At 46.7% G+C, this 22,449-nt stretch overlaps 1 protein-coding gene across 1 annotated transcript in view; it reads left to right on the forward strand.

Annotated features, from left to right (window-relative positions):
• LOC137531924 (parvalbumin alpha-like) overlaps positions 1–20,627 on the forward strand; it is a 96,005-nt gene extending 75,378 nt beyond the window's left edge. Inside the window, exons 4-5 of the mRNA XM_068251955.1 lie at positions 11,861–11,970; positions 20,439–20,627. Coding sequence (XP_068108056.1) covers positions 11,861–11,970; positions 20,439–20,467 — 139 coding nt within the window. The 3' untranslated portion in view covers positions 20,468–20,627. The remainder of the gene's footprint in view (positions 1–11,860; positions 11,971–20,438) is intronic.
• Positions 20,628–22,449: the final 1,822 nt, after the last annotated feature.

Consider the following 22,449-nt stretch of genomic DNA (forward strand, 5'->3'; position numbering starts at 1 on the left):
TCATCCGGAAATGCTAACCCAGCACCAGCAGCAGTAGGATCGTGGAAGCAGTGCAGCACAGCTGTTGGCATGCGTCAGCAAGCGTTGCTGAAGCTGATCTGCCTTGGGGATAAGCAGCACACAGGGGAGGAAATTTGGAGGGGAATAAAGGAACAGACGGATTTGTGGCTGGCACCGCTGGACCTGAAACCGGGCATGAAGCTAGACACCTGGCACGAACTGGCAATGTACGCAATAGAGGTGCTGGCTTGCCCGGCAGCCAGCGTTATGTCGGAACGCTGTTTCAGTGCTGCCGGAGGCATCATCACAGATCGGCGTATCCGCCTCTCCACAGAAAATGCAGACCGTCTGACTCAAATTAAAATGAATCAATCCTGGATTGGAAACGACTACGCAACACTCCTGGACCCCAACCAAGTAACATGACCGATGAACATCTGGGATGGTTTAGCGTTTCCGGTCCCTGTTTATTGAACCTCTCATCTGTATTACATTTATGACTGCATGGCGGCAAAAAGCATTGCTGCTATATCCGCACGCTTTTTGTCCTCATGCAAGGCCTGGGTTGTTGTGTCTCACAAAGCGTGGCCTTCTCCTCCTGCGCCTCCTCCTGTTCCATCACGTGTGCTGCTGCTGCTGCTGGGTTACCGTTGCCGCGTGGTCCCTGTTTATTGAACCTCTTATCTTTATTACATTTATGACTACATGGCGGTACAAAGCATGCTATCCGCACGCTTTTTGTCCTCAGGCAAGGCCTGGGTTGTTGTGTCTCACAAAGCGTGGCCTTCTCCTCCTGCGCCTCCTCCTGTTCCATCACGTGTGCTGCTGCTGCTGCTGCTGGGTTACCGTTGCCGCGTGGTCCCTGTTTATTGAACCTCTTATCTTTATTACATTTATGACTACATGGCGGTACAAAGCATGCTATCCGCACGCTTTTTGTCCTCATGCAAGGCCTGGGTTGTTGTGTCTCACAAAGCGTGGCCTTCTCCTCCTGCGCCTCCTCCTGTTCCATCACGTGTGCTGCTGCTGCTGCTGCTGCTGGGTTAGCGTTGCCGCGTGGTCCCTGTTTATTGAACCTCTTATCTTTATTACATTTATGACTACATGGCGGTACAAAGCATGCTATCCGCACGCTTTTTGTCCTCATGCAAGGCCTGGGTTGTTGTGTCTCACAAAGCGTGGCCTTCTCCTCCTGCGCCTCCTCCTGTTCCATCACGTGTGCTGCTGCTGCTGCTGCTGCTGGGTTAGCGTTGCCGCGTGGTCCCTGTTTATTGAACCTCTTATCTTTATTACATTTATGACTACATGGCGGTACAAAGCATGCTATCCGCACGCTTTTTGTCCTCATGCAAGGCCTGGGTTGTTGTGTCTCACAAAGCGTGGCCTTCTCCTCCTGCGCCTCCTCCTGTTCCATCACGTGTGCTGCTGCTGGGTTAGCGTTGCCGCGTGGTCCCTGTTTATTGAACCACTTATCTTTATTACATTTATGACTGCATGGTGGTACAAAGCATGCTATCCGCACGCTTCTTGTCCTCATGCAAGGCCTGGGTTGTTGTGTCTCAAAGCGTGGCCTTCTCCTCCTGCGCCACCCTCCTCCTGTTCCATCACGTGTGCTGCTGCTGGGTTAGCATTACCGGTCCCTTTTCCTGGAACCTCTTATATGTATTACATTTATGACTGCATGCCGACAAAAAGCATGTTACCTGTGCAAAGAAAACAGACATTTCCCGCATTTAAAAGACAGTTTTCCCTTTGAAACTTTAAAATCGATTTTCTCAAAAACTATAAGCTCTTTTTGCTAAATTTTTTTTTCCTCTTGTACCCACTCCCAAGGTGCACATACCCTGTAAATTTGGGGTATGTAGCATATAAGGAGGCTTTACAAAGCACAAAAGTTCGGGTCCCCATTGACTTCCATTATGTTCGGAGTTCGGGTCGAACACCCGAACATCGCGGCCATGTTCGGCCTGTTCGGCCCGAACCCGAACATCTAGATGTTCGCCCAACACTAGGGCTGCATAGGAAAAGGCCCGAGCACCAAATGTTAGGTGTATCCTGGGAATAACCAGCTTCATCTTGTTGGCAGAGCGGAGGGTGCGTGGAGGGGCATAAAGTTCCAATAGATCCGCTATGTATTTGGGTCCCATGTGGTGTAGAGCCTTGAATGTCAGCAGGCAGATCTTAAAATGGATTCTCCGTTTTACTGGCAACCAGTGAAGAGTTTGCAGTACTGGGGTGATGTGTGAGCTGCGGGGGGCATTGGCTAGGAGTCTGGCTGCAGCATTCTGTACTAGCTGTAAGGGGCGCAGAACCTTATCTGTAGATCCGATGAACAGGGCGTTGCAGTAGTCTAGGCGGGAGGATACAAATGCATGAACCAGGGCAGGTAGGTCTTCAGCTGGGATAAGGTGTTTGATTCTCGCTATATTTCTTAGATGGAAGAAGGAAGACTTGATGACAGCTGATATCTGCTGTCTGAGTTTTAGATTTCCATCCAGGATCACCCCAAGGTTTCGCACAGAGTCTTTATACTGTACAGTATCTCCCCCAATTGCTAGTTTGAGGTGGTGAGCGTTTTGAACTTTATCCATCATGTGTGGACCACCTACCACCAACACCTCTGTTTTGTCAGAGTTCAGCCTCAGCCAGCTGATGTTGATCCAATTTTGTAAATCCACTAGAAACGCATTTATGGATGCTGATGGGTCTTGGGTGCCAGGCTTGAAGGACACCTCAACACAATCTGATATGTATGGTACCGCAACAGAAATGTTATCAGTTAGCTTCTGAGTGAAGTGGAAAGTTTATTAACCCTACCAGGAAACCAATAATATGTGTTAGCTTTTAGTTTCATGCTTTGTTTAGTGTTTTATACAAACCTTATACAAAATGTGTCAAAAAGGAGTGTAAGTAAATATGGCACTTGCTTTCGTAAGAAAATACCAAAACGTTTCACCACATACAACACGTTGCGTGGGCCTCATCCGCTTCCTCAGGTAATAGTGCCTCAGGGCAATATAATGAGTGTATAGGGTGTATTCTTAGGGTGCATACACACATCCAGTTTTAATTGGCTATTGCCTGGCCAATTTTACAACTCCCTAGTAGTATGAGAGCTTACCTACAAAATTGGTTCATAGGATCTAAATTCTGTTAGCCCTCATATGACATGGAGGTGGTAAAATTGTACAATCAAAATTGAGTGTTTGTACACACCCCAAAAAGGTGGCCACTAACGATCCCAATTTAGCAGAAAATCATTAGAGCGATTAGATAGTTCTGATTGGAAGTGAAATATTGTAATACATAGTTCACTGAACCGTTGACGAACCAATGCTTCCTATATATCACAACCGACAAGAAAATCCAAATTTTGGTTTGACGAAAATCCAATCGGACGTCTGTTTTTATAATCGTTTGTAATCGATTGTGCCCATCAATGGAGATTATTTACAACCAAAAGACAGTTAACCCTTTGCACACTCACATGTAAATGCCCAAACAAATGCATTCACAGAAATCAATCATCCAGGCACCACTGCTATAAAGTTAAAAGCCGGGGTCTTAGTTACAAAACAATTCATTCCCTTGCATTGTCACCTACACTGCATAGAAGTACCCAGGTATTCTTAGGTGTCCTAACTCTGTCCCAGACAGGGCCGGCGCTAGTACCATAGAGGCAACGGAGGCAATTGCCCCACGGCCCCAGAAAAACATTTTTAAAAAATACCTTATAGTTTTTGAGAAAATCGATTTTAAAGTTTCAAAGGAAAAAAAATACACATTTAAAAGCCCGCCAAATTTAACGGTTAATAGCAAATCCACCTTAAATGCTAGAAACCCTAAAGCCGCATCTACACGAGTAGATGCGGCCGCGATGCTCCTTATCAATCGAGCCGCTGATGCGGCTCGATTGATAAGATCCGGCAGGACGGATCTTCGCACCGCCGATTCCCTGCTCGCTCCCCGCGAGGGGACAATGGCAGGGAATCGTGCGGGAGATAAGCGGCGCCGGCGGGGACGAGCGGGCACGAGCGGGGAATCGAATGCGGCGCACGCGCGGCGAGCGGGGACGTGGCGGGCACGCGGAAGAGGCGATCCGGCGGCTAATCGAGCCGCTGGATCGCTTCAATGTCCCATGGTGTAGATGGGGCTTAATGTTAAAGAGATCATTGGATACTCACCTGTGTTATCTGGCCACAACATACGACTGGAACTTCAATTTCCTCCTTTCTTGAAGGACTCACCCGGAGTTAAGGCCCCACTTCTACAATCTGAAGAAGTTGACTACACTCTTTTTAGATACTTTAACCAATTCTGGGTGTGGTCTACATTTGCCACAAAGTTAGACTATTGAAAGTTATTATCATTATTTGATTGTGTTTAAAGAGAAAAAACAAAAAAAAACAAAATGGAGATGCAAATATCAGTATGTTTATTTGTTCATTTTTATATTGCCATGTAACTCTCATGTTAAATGATGCATTAAAAAACAGTGTTACAAAAGAAAGAAATCATTGGGAATAAGAGGAAAAAACAATTTTTCAAAAAGACCTTATAGTTTTTGAGAAAATCGATTTTAAAGTTTTGAAGGAAAAAGTATACTTTTAAATGCGGTAAATGTCACTTTTAGTAGCAAACCTAACGGTAGTGTAATTTTACATGCATCAAAAGAAAGAGCAATAAATTTCCTGACGGGGTTTCCAGGGGGTCCATACGCAGCCGCAGCGCTTTGGCCAGGGATCGCTATACAGCCGCAATATGGCTGTATGAAGATCCCTGGCATTTTTTCCTATTTCCCCCCCCCCACCACCAAAATTTTATGTTTAGAGTGTGGGAATTTTTTTTTAATTATGTGGGGTCCCCCCTCCTGAAACTTTTTAACCCCTTGTCCCCATGCAGGCTGGGATAGCCAGAATGTGGAGCTCCGACCGATTGGGGCTTCACACCCTGACTATACCAGCTGCAAAAAGGTCCCTTAATGCAGATTTTTGTTCCGGGGTATCTGTTGGGGGCCCCCAGATTTATTTTGCCCTGGGGCCCCATTGTTACTTAAACCGGCCCTGGTCCCAGAAGAGGACATCAGAATATGCGCTCCTAATCTTTACATAGGTTAGATGCAATGAATGTTTGCATGTCTGCACTATGCATGTTTCAGGGCCAGAGTTAGGACACCTACGTTTACCTGGGTACTTCTGTGCAGTGTAGGTGGCTATAAGGGAATGTATTCTTTTGTAACTAATACCCCGGCTTTTAACTTAGCTGTAGGGATAGCAGTGGTGCCTGCATGAGTGATTCCTGTGAATATATTTGTTTGAGCATTTGCATGTGAGTGTGCGAAGGGTTAACTGTCTTTTGCTATTTTTCTGGCCACATCCCCTTTAACACCACTCTAATAACTTATTTAAATGTCCTAACTTGAGGTGATGTGCCTGGATATACAGTATGTGTTTTTTTTCTTATTATTTACAACCAATCCGATCACATCCGATCAGAATTATCTGATCAATCAAACGATATTTCGCTAGAAATTGGACCATTAGTGGCCACCTTAACCTATTTTGGTTCCTGGACGTAGAAACTACGTACAGGAACCATGCGCGCTACCGCGCGCTCCCGCGGCCGATCGCGCGCGTGCACGCGCACTCCCGGCCGCGGATTCGGTAGCCACGGAATCAATGTATCGGGCTATGGTGCCCGATCACTGATTCCTCTCCCCCGCTGAAAAAGCGACAGCTTCTCTCGGAAGCTGTGCTTTTTCTGGCCGTTCCCTCCCCGATGCGTCACTCTAAGCATGTGTTACGGTTAGAGTGACGTCATGTAAACAAACTCATGGCCTCCATCTTGTGGCCAAAAGTAAAACTACAACTAAAATAAAAAAAACTTAAAAACACACAATTACATTATAAAACTATACTTTACATCCCACCCTCCCAAAAATACCCAAATAAAATGTTTAATATAAAAAAAAAACATGTAAATATTTACCTAAGGGTCTAAACTTTTTAAATATCAATGTAAAGATGAAATATTTCTATATTTTTTTTATTTTAAACTTGTAAATAGTGATAGATGCAAAACGGAAAAAATGCACCTTTATTTCCAAATAAAATATTGTCGCCATACATTGTGATAGGGACATAATTTTAACGGTGTAATAACCGGGACATATGGGTAAACACAATACGTGAGTTTTAATTATGGAGGCATGTATTATTTTAAAACTATAATGGCTGAAAACTGAGAAATAATGATTTTTTCCGTTTTTGTCTTATTCTTCCTGTTAAAATGCATTTACAGTAAAGTGGCTCTTAGCAAAATGTTCCCCCCAAAGAAAGCCTAATTGGTGGCGGAAAAAACAAGATATAGATCAGTTCATTGTGATAAGTAGTGATAAAGTTATAGGCTAATGAATGGGAGGTGAACATTTCTCAAGTGAAAACGACGGAACGCGAATGGGTTAAAGTGAACCTCCGGACTAAAAATCTACTCAGCAGAACTGAAAAGGCTTGGTGTTTCTTTAACAGTTTCACAGCATCAGAACTTTGTTTTTCTTACCAAAGCATCATTTTTAGCTGCATTTTTAGCTAAGCTCCACCCATCAAAGAAAACTGCCCGGTCTTTTTTTCTCTGATGCTGTGCAGAGCATGATGGGATTTCCTATGTTGTTGTTCACGTTGTCTAGCAACTGGGAGAGGTGCTCAGGACACAGGACAGTTGAAACTGTGTCTCATGCAGGCGCGGAGCTAGGGGGGGTCGGGGTAGGACAAGTGCCCCGGGGCGCCGGGTCCCCAAGGGCGCCCAGCTGAGCTTCGTTTTTTTTTTTTTTTTCTTGCGGGGGGGTGAGGGGAGCAGCGCAGAGAAGAGAGAGAGCTGTGCGGACGGTGGGGAAGGGGGGCCATCTCCCCCCTCCTTCCCTCACCTTAGGTGCTCTCTCTCCCTCGCTGTCCCCTCCAATGTCTGTCCGGTGGCTGGCAGCGGCGGGCGGAACTCACCTCCGTCTCGCTCCAGCGCCGGCCGGAAGTTCGGGTGCGCAGCCGCTGCTCTGGTCTGGACCAGACCAGAGTAGCGGTAGATCCATCCGGCGCTGCGACGAGACGGAGGTAAGTTCCGCCCGCCGCTGCCAGACACCGGACAGACATTGGAGGGGACAGCGAGGGAGAGAGAGCAGCTCTTCTCTGCGCTGCTCCCCTCCTGCTGGGGAGGGGGACACCTGGCTGACCTGGCTACCTACTCTGGGCACCTATACCTCTGGCTACCTACTCTGGGCACATATACCTTACCCCTGGCTACCTACTCTGGGCACATATACCCCTGGCTACCTACTCTGGGCACATATACCCCTGGCTACCTACTCTGGGCACATATACCCCTGGCTACCTACTCTGGGCACATATACCCCTGGCTACCTACTCTGGGCACATATACCCGTAACTACATATACTGGGCATATACCCCTGGCTACCTACTCTGGCCACATATAACCCTGGCTACCTACTCTGGGCACATATACCCCTGCCTACATATATTGGGCACATATACCCCTAACTACATATACTGGGCATATACCCCTGGCTACCTACCCTGGGCACCTATACCCCTGGCTACCTACTCTGGGCACCTATACCCCTGGCTACCTACTCTGGGCACCTATACCCCTGGCTACCTACTCTGGGCACCTATACCCCTGGCTACCTACTCTGGGCACATATACCCCTGGCTACCTACTCTGGGCACATATACCCCTGGCTACCTACTCTGGGCACATATACCCCTGCCTACATATACTGGGCATATATACCCCTGGCTACATATACTGGGCATATATACCCCTGGCTACATATACTGGGCATATATACCCCCTGGCTACGTGGACTGGGCATATATACCCCCTGGCTACATATACTGGGCATATATACCCCTGGCTACATATACTGGGCATATATACCCCTGGCTACATATACTGGGCATATATACCCCCTGGCTACATATACTTGGCATATATACCCCTGGCTACATATACTTGGCATATATACCCCTGGCTACATATACTGGGCATATATACCCCTGCCTATATATACTGGGCATATATACCCCCTGCCTACATATATTGGGCATATATACCCCTGGCTACATATACTGGGCATATATACCCCCTGGCTACGTGGACTGGGCATATATACCCCCTGGCTACATATACTGGGCATATATACCCCTGGCTACATATACTGGGCATATATACCCCTGGCTACGTATACTGGGCACATATACGCCTGACTATATATACTGGGCACATATTATTCTCCTGGTTACATATACTGGGCATATATACCACTGGCTACATATACTGGGCACATATACCTCTGGCTACATATATTGGGCACACATACCCCTGCCTACATATACTGGGCACATATACCCCTGGCTACCTGTTCTGTGGACATCTCTACCCCTGGCTACCTGTTCTGGGGACATCTATACCGCTGGCCACCTATTCTGGGGACATCTATACTGCTGGCCACCTATTCTGGAGACAACTATAGACCTGGGGCTACCTATTTTTGGGGAACCACGTCAGATTGAGTGTATTTTGGAGAACTGCTGCCAGGTGAGAGGTGTCTACCATATTAAGGGGGCATTCTACCTATTTATGTGAAATGCTGTCTATTTATGTGACTCATGACTGCTGAATTTGTCTTTTTGGGGGCCTCATGGTTACTGAATTTGTCTTGTTGGGGGCCTCATGATTTGTTGGGGGCCTCAAGATCGCTGAATTTGTCTTGTTGGGGGCCTCATGATTGCTGAATTTGTCTTGTTGGGGGCCTCATGATTGCTAAATTTTTCTTGTTGGGGGCCTCATGATTGCTGAGTTGGTTATGTTGGGGGCCTCATGATTGCTGAATTTGTCTTGATGGGGGGGGCTCATGATTGCTGAATTTGTCTTGGAACATGCTGGAAGGTACATACTGAGGGAGGGTGGGTGAGCGTGAGCCTGCTAACCTCCATATACATTTGGCTCCACCCATAACCACGCCCACATTTATTATGTGACCACGCCCCTTTTTGGCAACCTTGACTTTGGGGGGGCGCATTAATAGTCTTTGTCCCCGGGCGCTGAAAATCCTAGCTACGCCTCTGGTCTCATGCTCCCTGTCACCTCCTTTCAAGCAAAAAGATAGCTGCCATCATGAAATCAAACATTTGTCTGTTCTTTTAAAACAGGGTGGGTAAGAGATTATATTACCTATCTATTTTAATTAACATAACTAATGTAATTTAATGACAGTATGTTTGTTTAGTCTGGAGTTCCTCTTTAAAGATGTATATGTAAATTAATCTGCATTAATTTTAAAAAATAATTCTAACATTTTGTGCCTCGTGCTATTTGAGTTCATATCTAGTCCGGTCTCCATTGATAGGCATTACGGACATTGGTGGGCTACCTGTTGGTACTATTATTGAACTTTCTGGTTCAGATGGACGGAGGTGTCCCATCTGCCTGAGTCTCGATGCAGCTTGGGATTGGTATATGATAGTCATGTAGATAAATATTACTTCTGTTTATTTTTATTTATTTTTTTAATTTTTGAATTAGAGGGGACCTTTGTAATCTGGCAGAAGAGGCGCCTGTATGGGCCATGACCTTTTTGGGCACCTGGTGAAACTGAAACCAAAAAGAACCTGGCAACCTTCCAGTAGTTGAAGCTCTGCCAATTATTATGCAATGCAGGACCCTGTGTTGGTTAGAGAGGTTCTCACTCACCCTGAGGAATGTTGTAGAGAGAGATGGATCAGTGTGCCAAAATCATAACTGCCTGCAGCTACTAAGATATCAGGCAGATAGTATTTCAGATCTCCTTTGGTGTCCTTCAACCCTACAAGCACTACAGTAGATAACATCTTCCTTACATTTTTGCTCTTGGCCCTAATTAACCTGTGACAAGTCTCGAGAGGGAGGAAGGGGTGGGGCTATCTACAAAAGGGGCAGAGCTAATACCAGGAATAAAAAACACAGTTGTAGTCTGCCTCAATTATTTTTATATTATTATTTTTTAAGATTAGACCTGATTTTTAGATTCATTAAATCATAATGGGACAAGGATCTAATCCAAGGATTCATTCCTTTCTTGGCAGATACACATAAAATAAAACTTAAAGAGAGTCTGTACTCTAAAATTCTTACAATAAAAAGCATACCATCCTATTCATTATGTTCTCCTGGGCCCCTCTGTGCTGTTTCTGCCACTCTCTGCTGTAATCCTGGCTTGTAATTGCCAGTTTTATGCGGTGTTTACAAACAAAAGAGTAGCTCAGTGTGTGAGTCATACAGAGTGTGCAGGGTGCCTGGAGAGGGTGTGTATAGCTTCTATCCAATCACAAGCAGCACAGCACATTCCTACCTGACTGCATGAACCCGACAGAGGAGAGAAGATTAGATTATATAACAGAGATAATACAGCCACTGTGCAACTAGGAAAGGCTGCAGTTAGACAGAGCACATTAGAACAGGTACAGTATAGGAACTTATAGGATAGAAGAAATAAGGATGACAATTTTGTTACAGGGTCTCTTTAAGGGTTCTAAAAAAAAAATTTCATTTTAGGAGTAGGAGGATAGATACAATTGTTTATCTCATCAGTTAATTTATACATCAGGTTTCCTTTAATCTTCTTTTAATATGGTATAGTACCAAAAATGACAAAGTTTCCAAAAAATGGTATGGAATTGACCAAAGGCAGATGAGGTTTACAGAGTTTATCTAAAGTGTGCTTATTTCAGTAGTAAGGTTTAAATAATGTAAGGTACGCATACATCAGGCGACTTTGGCGGCAGATCGACCAACCAATTAGATTATTATTATTGATTTGGTAGAAAATCGGTGCCGCCAGGTGCAGGCCTGCCCGACGATGCGACCAATTTCGTGCCAAAATTGGTTGTGTTCGTTGATCGCGCCTGGTGCTCGATGTCGGGTTGAAGTTGTTTTATCAGTTGTGCTGTGGTACGTCGGCTGATTTCGAAACGAGTGACGAAATGACGAAACCCCCACCGCTGCCACTCTAATTTATAAATGTGCCCTCCCCCAGTGTGTCCATTTATACATGACCTGTCCTGTGTCAGCCTCCGCGTGGTGTCCGTCCGTCTCTCCGGATTCTATCAGCCACATACACGCATACGACGCATAGCATCTTACGTCAGACGCTATGCGCCGCCACCAGCGTGTATGCGGCTGATAGAATCCGGAAAGACGTACGGACACCATGCGGAGGCTAAAACAGGACAGGTCATGTATAAATTCACACACTGGGTGGGGGGGCACATTTATACAATGGGGGGGGGGGCAGCGGCGGGGCAGACGCAATGGGCTCAGCCAATTCCCTGAAGATTTCATGCCTAAAGCACCGCTATTCGACAGTCCATCTCCTCATGGGGGATTCTCAGGGTTTTCTTTGTTTTCAACAGCATTTCCTGAACTGCAGTTTAACTGCCAAGATACCAGCCAGCCTCTCTACTCACACTATTTTGGCAGTTAAACTTAGCAACTGCTGTTCAGGAAATGGTGTTGAAAACAAAGAAAACCCAGAGAATCCCCCATGAGGAGATGGACTGGCCCAAAAGCTGTCGTTCTTTCAGATTTTAACTACCTATTTTTTTTTTTTGCAATAGTGGTCCTTTAAATCGGACGGGAATCGGCCAGAAGTATATGGGCAGCTTTGACCAAGAGACAAATGTATCTCTAATCAGATTCGATTACAGATATATTTGTCTCTTTGTTGAATCTGCCCATAATCTTCAGATGTATGGCTATCCTTTAATCTTACTTTATGTCCTTATCTGTTTATCTCTGTGATTTATCCCGCAGTCTCATACTGAAAGGATTCACCAAAGAAGGCAGAGAACTGTCTGACAAGGAAACTACAGAACTTCTAAACGCCGGCGACAAAGATGGAGACGGAAAAATCGGCGTGGACGGTATGTAGTCTGGCGTGGTCGCCCAACATCCGGGCCTGTGTCTTGCCTGTGTGTTACCGTGATGGTTGTAGCATCATGAAGCTGATCCTAATAATTTCACAACTGTTTTTCTAATAGCAAATCATTCACTGTAGTTACATAATTTACAGAACAATATCAAATCTAAAAGGAGAATACTACATCCTTATAGCAGCACTATTATCAGGAAGCACACCTCCCCGTATTGGGTATGCTGAGAACGAAATGTTTGGACAATACTCACCTCCTTTTTTCATTGTTGAGACAGACAAGTCAGGCTGCATTCAGGAAACATTGGCCTCAATTCACTAAGCTTATCTCCTGTCTTTAATAACTCTTCTAGAGTTGTTACCATGGTGATGAGGCATGTAGTATTCAGGAAACATTTTACTTCAGGCAAACCTAAAGTTAACTCTTCTGTCTTTACGTTAACTCTTTAATCCTTAAAATAACTCCAGAGTTAAAGACAGGCTGTTCATTAACTGCATGTGAAAATAACTACAGAGGAGGTAAATTAACTACAGAAGAGGTAACGTAAGGAATGAAGAGATAAGATAACTCTCTTCCTAGTGGAGGTAAGTTTGCTCTTGCCTTATTATCTCCAGCATGATCTTAGTGAATTGAGGCCAATATCTCTTGCTGACATTTAGGGGCTACCGTTCACACATGATATTTTTGCCCGAGGTGATCGTTAGCAACCTCCTTGGCAAAACTTAAAGAGGCACTATGGCGAAAATTATGCTGTTACATTATCCCCATCAACAGTTGTTTAACCCCCTTGGCGGTATGAAAAATACAGCCAGGGGGCAGCGCAGCAGTTTTTTTTTAATTTATTTTTTTTTAAATCATGTAGTGAGCCCAGGGCTCGCTACATGATAGCCGCTGCTCAGCGGCATCCCCCCGCCCGCTTCGATCGCCTTCGGCGATCTCCGATCAGGAAATCCCGTTCAAAGAACGGGATTTCCTGGAGGGCTTCCCCCGTCGCCATGGCGACGGGGCGGGATGACGTCACCGACGTCACCGACATCGGGACGTCATTGGGACTCCGGATCCAACCCTCGGCGCTGCCTGGCACTGATTGGCCAGGCAGCGCACGGGGTCTGGGGGGGGGGGGCGCGTGCCGCACCGGATAGCGGCGATTGGGCGCGCGGTGGCGGCGATCGGGGTGCTGGCGCAGCTAGCAAAGTGCTAGATGCGTCCAGCAAAAAAAAAAATTATTTAAATCGCCCAGCAGGGCCTGAGCGGCACCCTCCGGCGGCTTACCCCGTGTCACACACGGGGTTACCGCTAAGGAGGTTAATATGGACAGTATACATTTCTCCATAGAGCTTGTGTTAAAAAAATAGCTCCTAACACCAATTATTTTCTTGTACACAGCTGATCTGCGTCAGTAAATTAGCTGTTCCTGACACGACGGGCTAGCTGCTCCATGCTAAGTTGCTAACTGCCTTCTGTTTCGCTCTGCACACAGCTGATTTATAACATCACACACTCTAAGAGTCCAGTGCTGTGCCTCCCCTGTCTGCTCGGCCTAGTGCCCAGCATCTCCTACCACATGTAGCATTATTACATGCAACATGAATAGAGTGAGGTGTCAGAACTAGAAGAAGTAGGAGACAGACAGGATGGTCACACAAGCACAGTGCTAGACTCTGGCAGGGAGGTGAGAGCACAGCTTCTGCTGCGCTATACTCTGTCTTTACACACTGGGCTGGGGGATTGCAGGAGGGGGACATGGACAGATAGTGGCACAAGGGAACATAAGGAGGCACAGGGGGACAGAGAGAGGTACAAAGGGGGACAGAAGAAGCCTAGGCACAGTGGGACGGAGGGATACACAGGGTGGCAGAGGAAGCACAAGGGAACAGAAGGAGGCACAAGGGGACAGAAAGAGGCATGGGGACAGAGGGAGGCGCGGGGAACAGGAGGAGGCCTGAGGGCCAAAAGGAGTCACAAAGAGGCACAGGGACACAGAATGAGGCACAAAGGAGTCAGAAGGAGCCAAAAATAGGGACAGAAGGAGGCAAAAAGGGGGACAGAAAGAGGCACAAAGGAGGACAGAAAGAGGCACAAAAGGGGGACAGAGGAAGGCAGAGGGGGACGGAAGGAGGCACAGGGAGACAGAAGACGGCACAAAGGGACACAGAAGGAGTCACAAAGGAGACAGAGGGAAGTACAGGAGACAGAGGTGGCACATGGGGACTGAAGAGGCACATGGAGACAGAAGGAGGCACAAAGGGAGACAGAAGGAGCCACAGGAGGACAGAAGGAGCCAGAGTGGGACTGAAGAAGGAATGGGGTGCAGAGGTAACACAAGAGGACAACAAAAGGCACAAGGGGACAGAATGAAGCTCAGGGGAACAGAAGGAGGCACAACGGGGCACAGAAGGAGCCAGAGGCGGCACAGCGGGACTGAAGGGAGCACATGGAGACAGAAAGAGGCCCAAAGGGGGACAGAAGGACAAAAAGGGGGTCAGGCCTGGCACAAGGGATTGAAGGAGGCACAAAGGGGACAGAAGGAGACACAAAGAGGACAGAAGGAGGTGACACAGTGGCATCTGCCTGCAACTTACACTAAGCAGATACAGCAGAAGCAAGTAATAGAACACCCTTGAAGGCGTGGCTTAGTCCGGGGTGGGGCTTCATCCAGGAACATTGCGCCCCCAGGACCAATGATGCTCCAGGCAATGGCCTGTACTTCCTATGCCTAAAAACGCCCCGACGCAGCTCAGCTGTGTAAGAGAGTAGAATTGGTCTTAGGAGCTATTTTTTTTAACACAAGCTCTGTAGTGAAATTCATGCTGTCCACATTTAATTAACTGATGATGGGGAAAATGGAATGAGGTTGCTCGCTGGGGCCTGAACAACAAACCTCGTGGGGTACGGTTAGACATCAGGGGGCCCAGCAGCAGAAACCCCTGTGCCACTGAACCCAAAATTTAGCTGAAAGGGAGCAGATCACATGTCACACTAACAACAGTGGCACAGTTCAGTAAGGAGCTCCCTGGCTCCCCCTTGTGGGCCCTTCATAATAGCAACTTGTATTTACTATAAATGCGAAGTAGCACACAAAAAAATGGGTTTGATGCTCACCTTAGAAGAGGCAAGGCTCTGGATCCCATCAAGCCTTCCAGGTCCTCTCTCCGTTCCCTCATTTCACCACAGTCTCTCTGTAAATTTCTTCAACCAGTTTGGTTGAATAAGTCTTTGGTCCTCCTTGGGCAATCTTTGGAAGTACTGGCATCCTCTAGTACTTGTGAGATGAGCAGATCCGTACTGCCCACTCATGAATCACGTCTCGCTCAGACGCGGTGGGGGTACAACCCGAATTACCAAGGAGTCCCGAAGACTTCACCGGGAGGACAGCAAGTGGAATGAGGGGACCAAGTGAGAACCGGGATCCAGAACCTTCTCTCTATGTGAGTAAGTATCTCACTTTTTTGTGCTGCTTTACATTTGCTTTAAAGTGTAACTGTCGGGCATAAAATAAAAAATCAATTCTTTATTTTTATCTGGTAGACAAGTAATCCGGGTGCTAACCAAGCAAGCCAAAAGTTAAAATCACTATTACTTTTCTTGTTGATAAATGACCATTCCCCAGTTTACCTGACTCTTATTTGGTACACACAACATTTGGTACACAAAAAGAAAGTTGCAGGGCATGCTGGGTTGTCCTTTTTTGCTTCTCTAGTAGAGAAGTAGAAGTAGAGAAGCAAAAGATGACAACCCAGCATGCCCTGCAGCTTCCTTTTTGTGTACCAAATGTTGTGTGTACCAAATAAGAGTAATGTAAACTGGGGAATGATCATTCATCATCATCAACAGGAAAAGTAATAGAGATTTTAACCTTTGGATTGCCTGGTTAGCACCCGGATTACTTGTTTACCAGATAAAAATAAAGAATTGATTTTTTATTTTATGCCCAACAGGTACACTTTAAAGAAAATCTTTAAAATAAAAAAAAATCCCCTGGAGGTACTTACCTCATTAGGGGGAAGCCTCGGGATCCTAAGAAGGCTTCCCCCGGCCTCCTCTGTCCCTCGGTTCCACTGCTGGCAGCCCCCAAACAGCGGACATGTACATATTTACCTACCGTGATCCAGTGCAGGCGCAGTAGCAGCTTTCCAATCGGGCTCAGGCGGAAATAGTCTGATCAGGTGCAGTAAAGTGGACCTGACCAGGGATGGCTATTTTCGCCTGAGCCCAGAGCAGGATCATCCACCAGGCAACCTAGGCAGGTGACTGGGGCCTAGTGGTTGTCAAGGGGCCCACCTGCCACTTTTTTCGACCTCCCTCCACTTCAGCTTACCAAAAGGACCACAAGGGGGCCCCAAATCTATTTCCTTGCCTAGGGCCTAGGAAAGCCGCTACTGCACCTGCACTGGAGCTGGGGAAGGTAAGTATTGCAGGCGCTACTGCACAACACCCCAACATCCTTAAAGTGAACCAGAGATGAAGCACCCTCATGTATTTTACCATATATATCAGTGGGGACATTAGAGAAAACAATTACTCTGCTCTCTGTTTCATCCTTCACTGCTCAGCCTGCTTGTTATTAGCCCTGATAAAATCCCCCACTGAGCATTCAGTCTGGCTTTGCTCAGGACTCATTATAGCTGAGTCTGTGTTCTCTGATGTCTTTTTAAGCCCAAGCCTGCCCCCCTTGTGGCTCTGCTATAATGACTCAGCTATAATGATTCCTGAGCAAAGCCAGACTGAATGCTCAGTGGGGGATTTTATCAGAGGTGATAACAAGCAGGCTGAGGCAGTGAAGGATGAAACAGAGAGCAGGGTGGGTGTTTTCTCTAATGTTCCCACTGATATATATATGGTAAAATTCATGAGGGTGCTTCCTCTCTGGTTCAGGAGCCAGCAGTGGAATGGAGAGACAGAGGAGGACGGGGGAAGCCTCAATAGGATCCAGAGGCTTCCCTTCCCGAGGTAAGCACCCCCCAGGGGAAGGGGAAGGAGAGGGGGGGTATTACAGTGCCTCTTTAAAGCATAGCCCCTCTTCTCTACACAATGACCTGGGGACGTTGTATTGGACAGATAAGCAATTACAGATCCAGCAGCAGGAGGCCACTCACCATCATTCAATACGAGACATTCACTCAGATGGATTACAAGTCATTCTTCTGGGCTCCAATTCCAATAACTCAGTGAGATGTATCTTCTGATGGGGCTTAATTGACCGGAGATCATTAGAAATGTAATGAATGGAGCTGCAGAGGACAGACAGAGATAATTCCTGACCCAGCACTGGGGTATTTAGCATAATGGCAATCACATCTATTTTACATCTATCGGAATATCTGCAGGGCTGGCAATGATAACAGCCGTGATGTCCGTGTAACAGGATCTTCAAAGAACGCCTGTGCATTGCACACTTACTTATTACACATGTAGGAACCTTAAAGAGACACTGAAGCGCAAAAAAAATTATGATATTATGATTTGTATGTGTAGTACAGCTAAGAAATAAAACATTAAGATCAGATACATCAGTGTAATTGTTTCCAGTACAGGAAGAGTTAAGAAACTCCAGTTGTTATCTCTATGGAAAAAAGCCAGTCAGCTCTACGACTTTCAAAGTCATGGAGAGGGCTGTTATCTGACTTTTATTATCTCAACTGTTACTAAACAAATTCCTTTTTCTCTGCCAGAGGAGAGGTCATTAGTTCACAGACTGCTCTGAAAGAATCATTTTGAATGCTGAGTGTTGTGTAATCTGCACATATTATAGAATGATGCAATGTTAGAAAAAACACTATATACCTGAAAATAAAAGTATGAGAATATTTTCTTTGCTGCTAATCTTCTAGTAATTAGAACACAACCAATTCATTATATCATATATTTTTTTTTCGCTTCGGTGTCTCTTTAAAGGGAACTCGAGGTGGGCAGATGGGAGACAGAGGCATGTTCTAGGCCAGGCATGGTCAAACTTGGCCCTCCAGCTGTTACGGAACCACAAGTCCCACAATGCATTTACCTTTATGAGTCATGACTGTGGGTGTCAGACTCCTGCAATGCATTGTGGGACTTGTAGTTCTGTAACAGCTGGAGGGCCAAGTTTGCCCATGCCTGCTCTAGGCGGTCCTTTTCTGCCTCTGGATCCTATTGAGGCTTTCCCCTTCCTCCTCAGCCAGCCCGGTCCAGCAACGAGACCCTCGAACTGTCCACAACAATAACAGTGCCCAGTCTGCACAGGGGCAGTAGTGGCTTTTCCACTCAAGCTCCGGCAGAAATAGCTGAACCCGATCCGGTCCGCTCTACTATGACAGCTTGGCTATATCCGCCGGAACATGAGAGGAAAGCTGTTAGTGTAGAAGTGGACTTGCCGGCGTCCCCCTCCTGGATCGCCCCTGGTGAGGACAGGGCAAGCCTCTTTAAGATCCAGTGGCTTCCCCCTCCCGAGGTCAGTAACCCCCAGGGCACTTTTTTCGCAATAGTTTAGCCCGGGGGCCAGGAACCTTTTTGGCTGAGAGAGCCATAAACACCACATATTTTAAAATGTAATTCCGTGAGAGCCATACAATGGGCTCGATTCACAAAGCGGTGCTAACCCAGTTAGAGACTTTAGGCATGATAACCATTGCACCATGCTGGTGAAAAGCCAGTTTAGGCGTGATAAGTTTAGGTGTGATAAGTTTAGGTGTGATAAGTTTAGGCATGCTAAGTTTAGATAAGTGTAGATAGCGTGCAAAGTCCCGCACGCAAAGCAGCGCCATTAAAGTCTATGCAAAGTGCACCAGACTTTGCTAGCGCAAAACTTTTGATCAGCTGTGCACTGCGGTACTAACGCAGTTGGTGCTTAAACTTATCATGCCTAAACTTATCACACCTAAACTTATCATGCCTAAACTTATCACACCTAAACTTATCACACCTAAACTTATCATGCCTAAACTGAGTTTAGGCGTGATAAAGGGCTTTTCACCAGCGTGCTAACTGTTAGCACCGCTTTGTGAATCAGGCCCAATATGTTTCAAACTCGGACAGTAGGGCTCAAGTCAGTGTTGCCACGGTGATGTGTATACAGTTGAGCCACCAAGCAACGGAAGTGTCAGACACGTCTTCAGCTGCTCTTGGGTTTCAGCAACACCAGCAATTCCCCCGAGAGCAAGACAGGAGAAATACTGACTAACAGCTTGTACAATTAGCTAGCTGACTTGGGGGTTGATTCACTTTGTAGGACGAGATCCACACACTTTGGCCCAATAGGCTGCCAGGCAGCCTATTGGCCCAATCGAAGTGCAGGGATCTCATCCTACAAAGTCACTGGACCTGACAGGATCCAGGGTGGGACAACTGAAGCGGCCGTTAGTTTTGGGGTAGCACGAGTAAGTTAGTAGTGCATGCTACAGCAGTAGCGTGCCTACTTTGAAAATGTTACTTGCGCTACCAAGCAAAGCTGCGCTGCTTGAGCCGTGTAGCTTAGTAAATCAACCCCTACTGATTTGTATGAGAGCCAGATGTAGCCATCTAAAGAGCCACATCTGGCCATAGCTTCCCTACCCCTGGTTTAGCCTATATCCCCCCCCCCCCCCCTCCCCACAGACACACACACACACACACCTATTAAGTCCTTCAGGGTCCTCCTGACCTCCTCCCAAACACCCTGAGTTCTGAGTCCTCACGATTTCCTCCAGTACACCACTGTCCTCTCCATAGGATTGTCTTGCGAGTCACAAGATACTGGGCATGAGCGTCCCCAGCAGCAGCGCACCTGTTTATTTTTCAGTTCAGGTTTTCTTTTAAAGAGGAACTTCAGTGAAAATAATGTGATAAAAAAGTGCTTCATTTTTACAATAATTATGTATAAATGATTAAGTCAGTGTTTGCCCATTGTAAAATCTTTCCTCCCCCTGATTTACATTCTGACATTTATCACATGGTGACATTTTTACTGCTGGCAGGTGATGTCAATGGAAGGCGATGCTGCTTGCTTTTTTGGCATTTGGAAACAGCTGTAAACAGCTGTTATTTCCCACAATGAAACAAGGCCCCCACAGTGTGATGTCAGAACCATGGTCCTGACATCACACTGTGGTAGGGGTTTCACCACAATATCAGCCATACAGACCCCCCTGATGATCCATTTGTGAAAAGGAATAGATTTCTCATGGGAAAAGGGGTATCGGCTACCGATTGGGATGAAGTTCAATTCTTGGTCACGGATTCTCTTTAAATTTATCACAGCTGCTGACATCTTTACTGCTGGCAGTAATGTTATTTTGGAATGTTTGTTTGTTGTGTGTTCCGAAATGAGCAGAAACAACACCTGATCTCCCAGAATGATCTGGGGCAGAAGGCTGTGTAACATCAGCCCACCCTAGGTCACCTTGTGGATGAGCCTGCTCTGGTGTATGCTAATTAGGATACCTTGTTTACGATGCACAAAGTCTGTTGTGATTTCCTGACATGGCTTCTCTTCTTTGTATTGGCAGAGTTTGTAACCCTCGTCGCTGAAAGCTAAGCTGTGGAAGCTCCATCCTTGTCTGCACACAACGCTCCCCTCCTCGGACAACATTTTATTTACTGCTCCCATTTTATACTCCACCTCTGGTCCCGCCTCCTGGATCTCCGTGCTGGAACAAACTATACCGCAATAAAGGGCAAAAACACCTCAGACAGAAGCAGCGTGTCGTTATTACTGCGTCTTACTATCTCTGTATCTTTATTTGCAGATTGCACACTGGCTATTTAGGTCTCTATCCCATTATAGGCTGAAAGGGGTGAATTCACTGCCTGTCAGTTGCCCCCGTGCACCGGCAGGGCGTTCCACCGGGCATCAAACGCTGACAGCACAGGCGTGGGGTTATAAGCACTGACGATTTCGGCTACATTAAAAGTAAAGCCGAAAGGTAGTCGGGACCAGCAGATCATACAGGCAAATAGGGAGGCGGGGAAATGTGGGTGCGGGAAATAGCCGGTTGTAGAATGTCGGTAAAATTATTAATATTCTACTACTGGGCATTGGTAACTCCGATAGTAACATATCAGTACATTTTACCAATATATTACTAATGCTAAACCTAAGATTTTCACACAAGCGCTCCCTCTACTGATACCTAACCCTATCCGACACCCGCACCAATGCCTTACCCTAACTGACCCACCCACCAATGTCTAACCCTAACTGACCGCTCACCGCCACCACTGATCCCTATCTGACCCTCTCACCAATGCCTAACCCTAACGGACCCACCCACCAATGTCTAAGTCTAACCCTAACCGACCCCTCACCACCACCACTGATCCCTAACTGACCCTCTCACCAATGTCTAACCCTAACGGACCCACCCACCAATGTCTAAGTCTAACCCTAACCCTCTCTCCACTGATGCCTAACCCTAACCGACCCCTCACCACCACCACTGATCCCTAACCGACTCACCCATCAATGTCTAAGCCTAACCGACCCACCAATGCCCAACCCTGTCCTACTCCCCCACTTATGCCTTGCTCTAACCGACCCTCCTACCAATGCCTAAACCTAACCAACCCCTCACCACCACCACTGATCCCTAACCAACCCTCCTACCACTGATGCCTAACCCTAACCAACCCCTCACCACCACCACTGATCCCTAACCGACTCACCCATCAATGTCTAACCCTAACCGACCCACCAATGCCCAACCCTATCCTACTCCCCCACTAATGCCTAACTCTAACCGACCCTCCCACCAATGCCTAACTGTAACCAACCCCTCACCACCACCACTGATCCCTAACCGACCCTCCCACCAATGCCTAACCCTAACCAACCATCCCACCAATGCCTAACGCTAACTGACCCTCTCACCGATGCCTAGCCCTAACCGACTCCCCCAATGATGCTTACCCTATCTGACTCCTCTGCCTATGCCTAATCCTTATCGACCCCCCCCCCCCCCCCAGTCGCACAACCACCGATATTGCACTGCCTTCTGCCACAGCTATATATGTAAAATATCAAGCACCACAGAAGCCTCATAGGTGCCCATTTTAATTGCTGCTTTGAAGGGAAATGTGAGGTCCGGCAGCAGCACTCATATTGCCCTTTATTGCTGTAATGAACATGTTGTGTGCCTATAGTGCGCCCAAACTTGCACGCTGCCCAAATTTCCCATTTCGCCAGCAGATGGGACAACACAGAGTCCAGCCGCCCATCTGCAAGAGAAACCTAAAGACCGTCAATAAGATGCAAATAGTTCTTTCTTGCACAAAAATGTTATGCTCGGGTCAACTTTGTTAACCCCCTTGGCGTTATGATTCTTTCTGGACTTTAGGGTCTAAAAGCGGTGCAATTTTTTTTGCATGCTTTTAGATCCTAAAACCTGGAAAAAAATCATACTGCTTGGGAGATCTGCAGCAGCCCAGCACTCACTCACCTCCCTGGGATCCAGCACTGCAGTTCTCCCGCCGTCCTCCGGGTGGTGCTGTAACCCTATAGTGAGATTGCCGGCTGTCGTC

Source organism: Hyperolius riggenbachi, chromosome 9 (assembly GCF_040937935.1).
Source record: "Hyperolius riggenbachi isolate aHypRig1 chromosome 9, aHypRig1.pri, whole genome shotgun sequence".
Classification (NCBI taxonomy): domain Eukaryota; kingdom Metazoa; phylum Chordata; class Amphibia; order Anura; family Hyperoliidae; genus Hyperolius; species Hyperolius riggenbachi.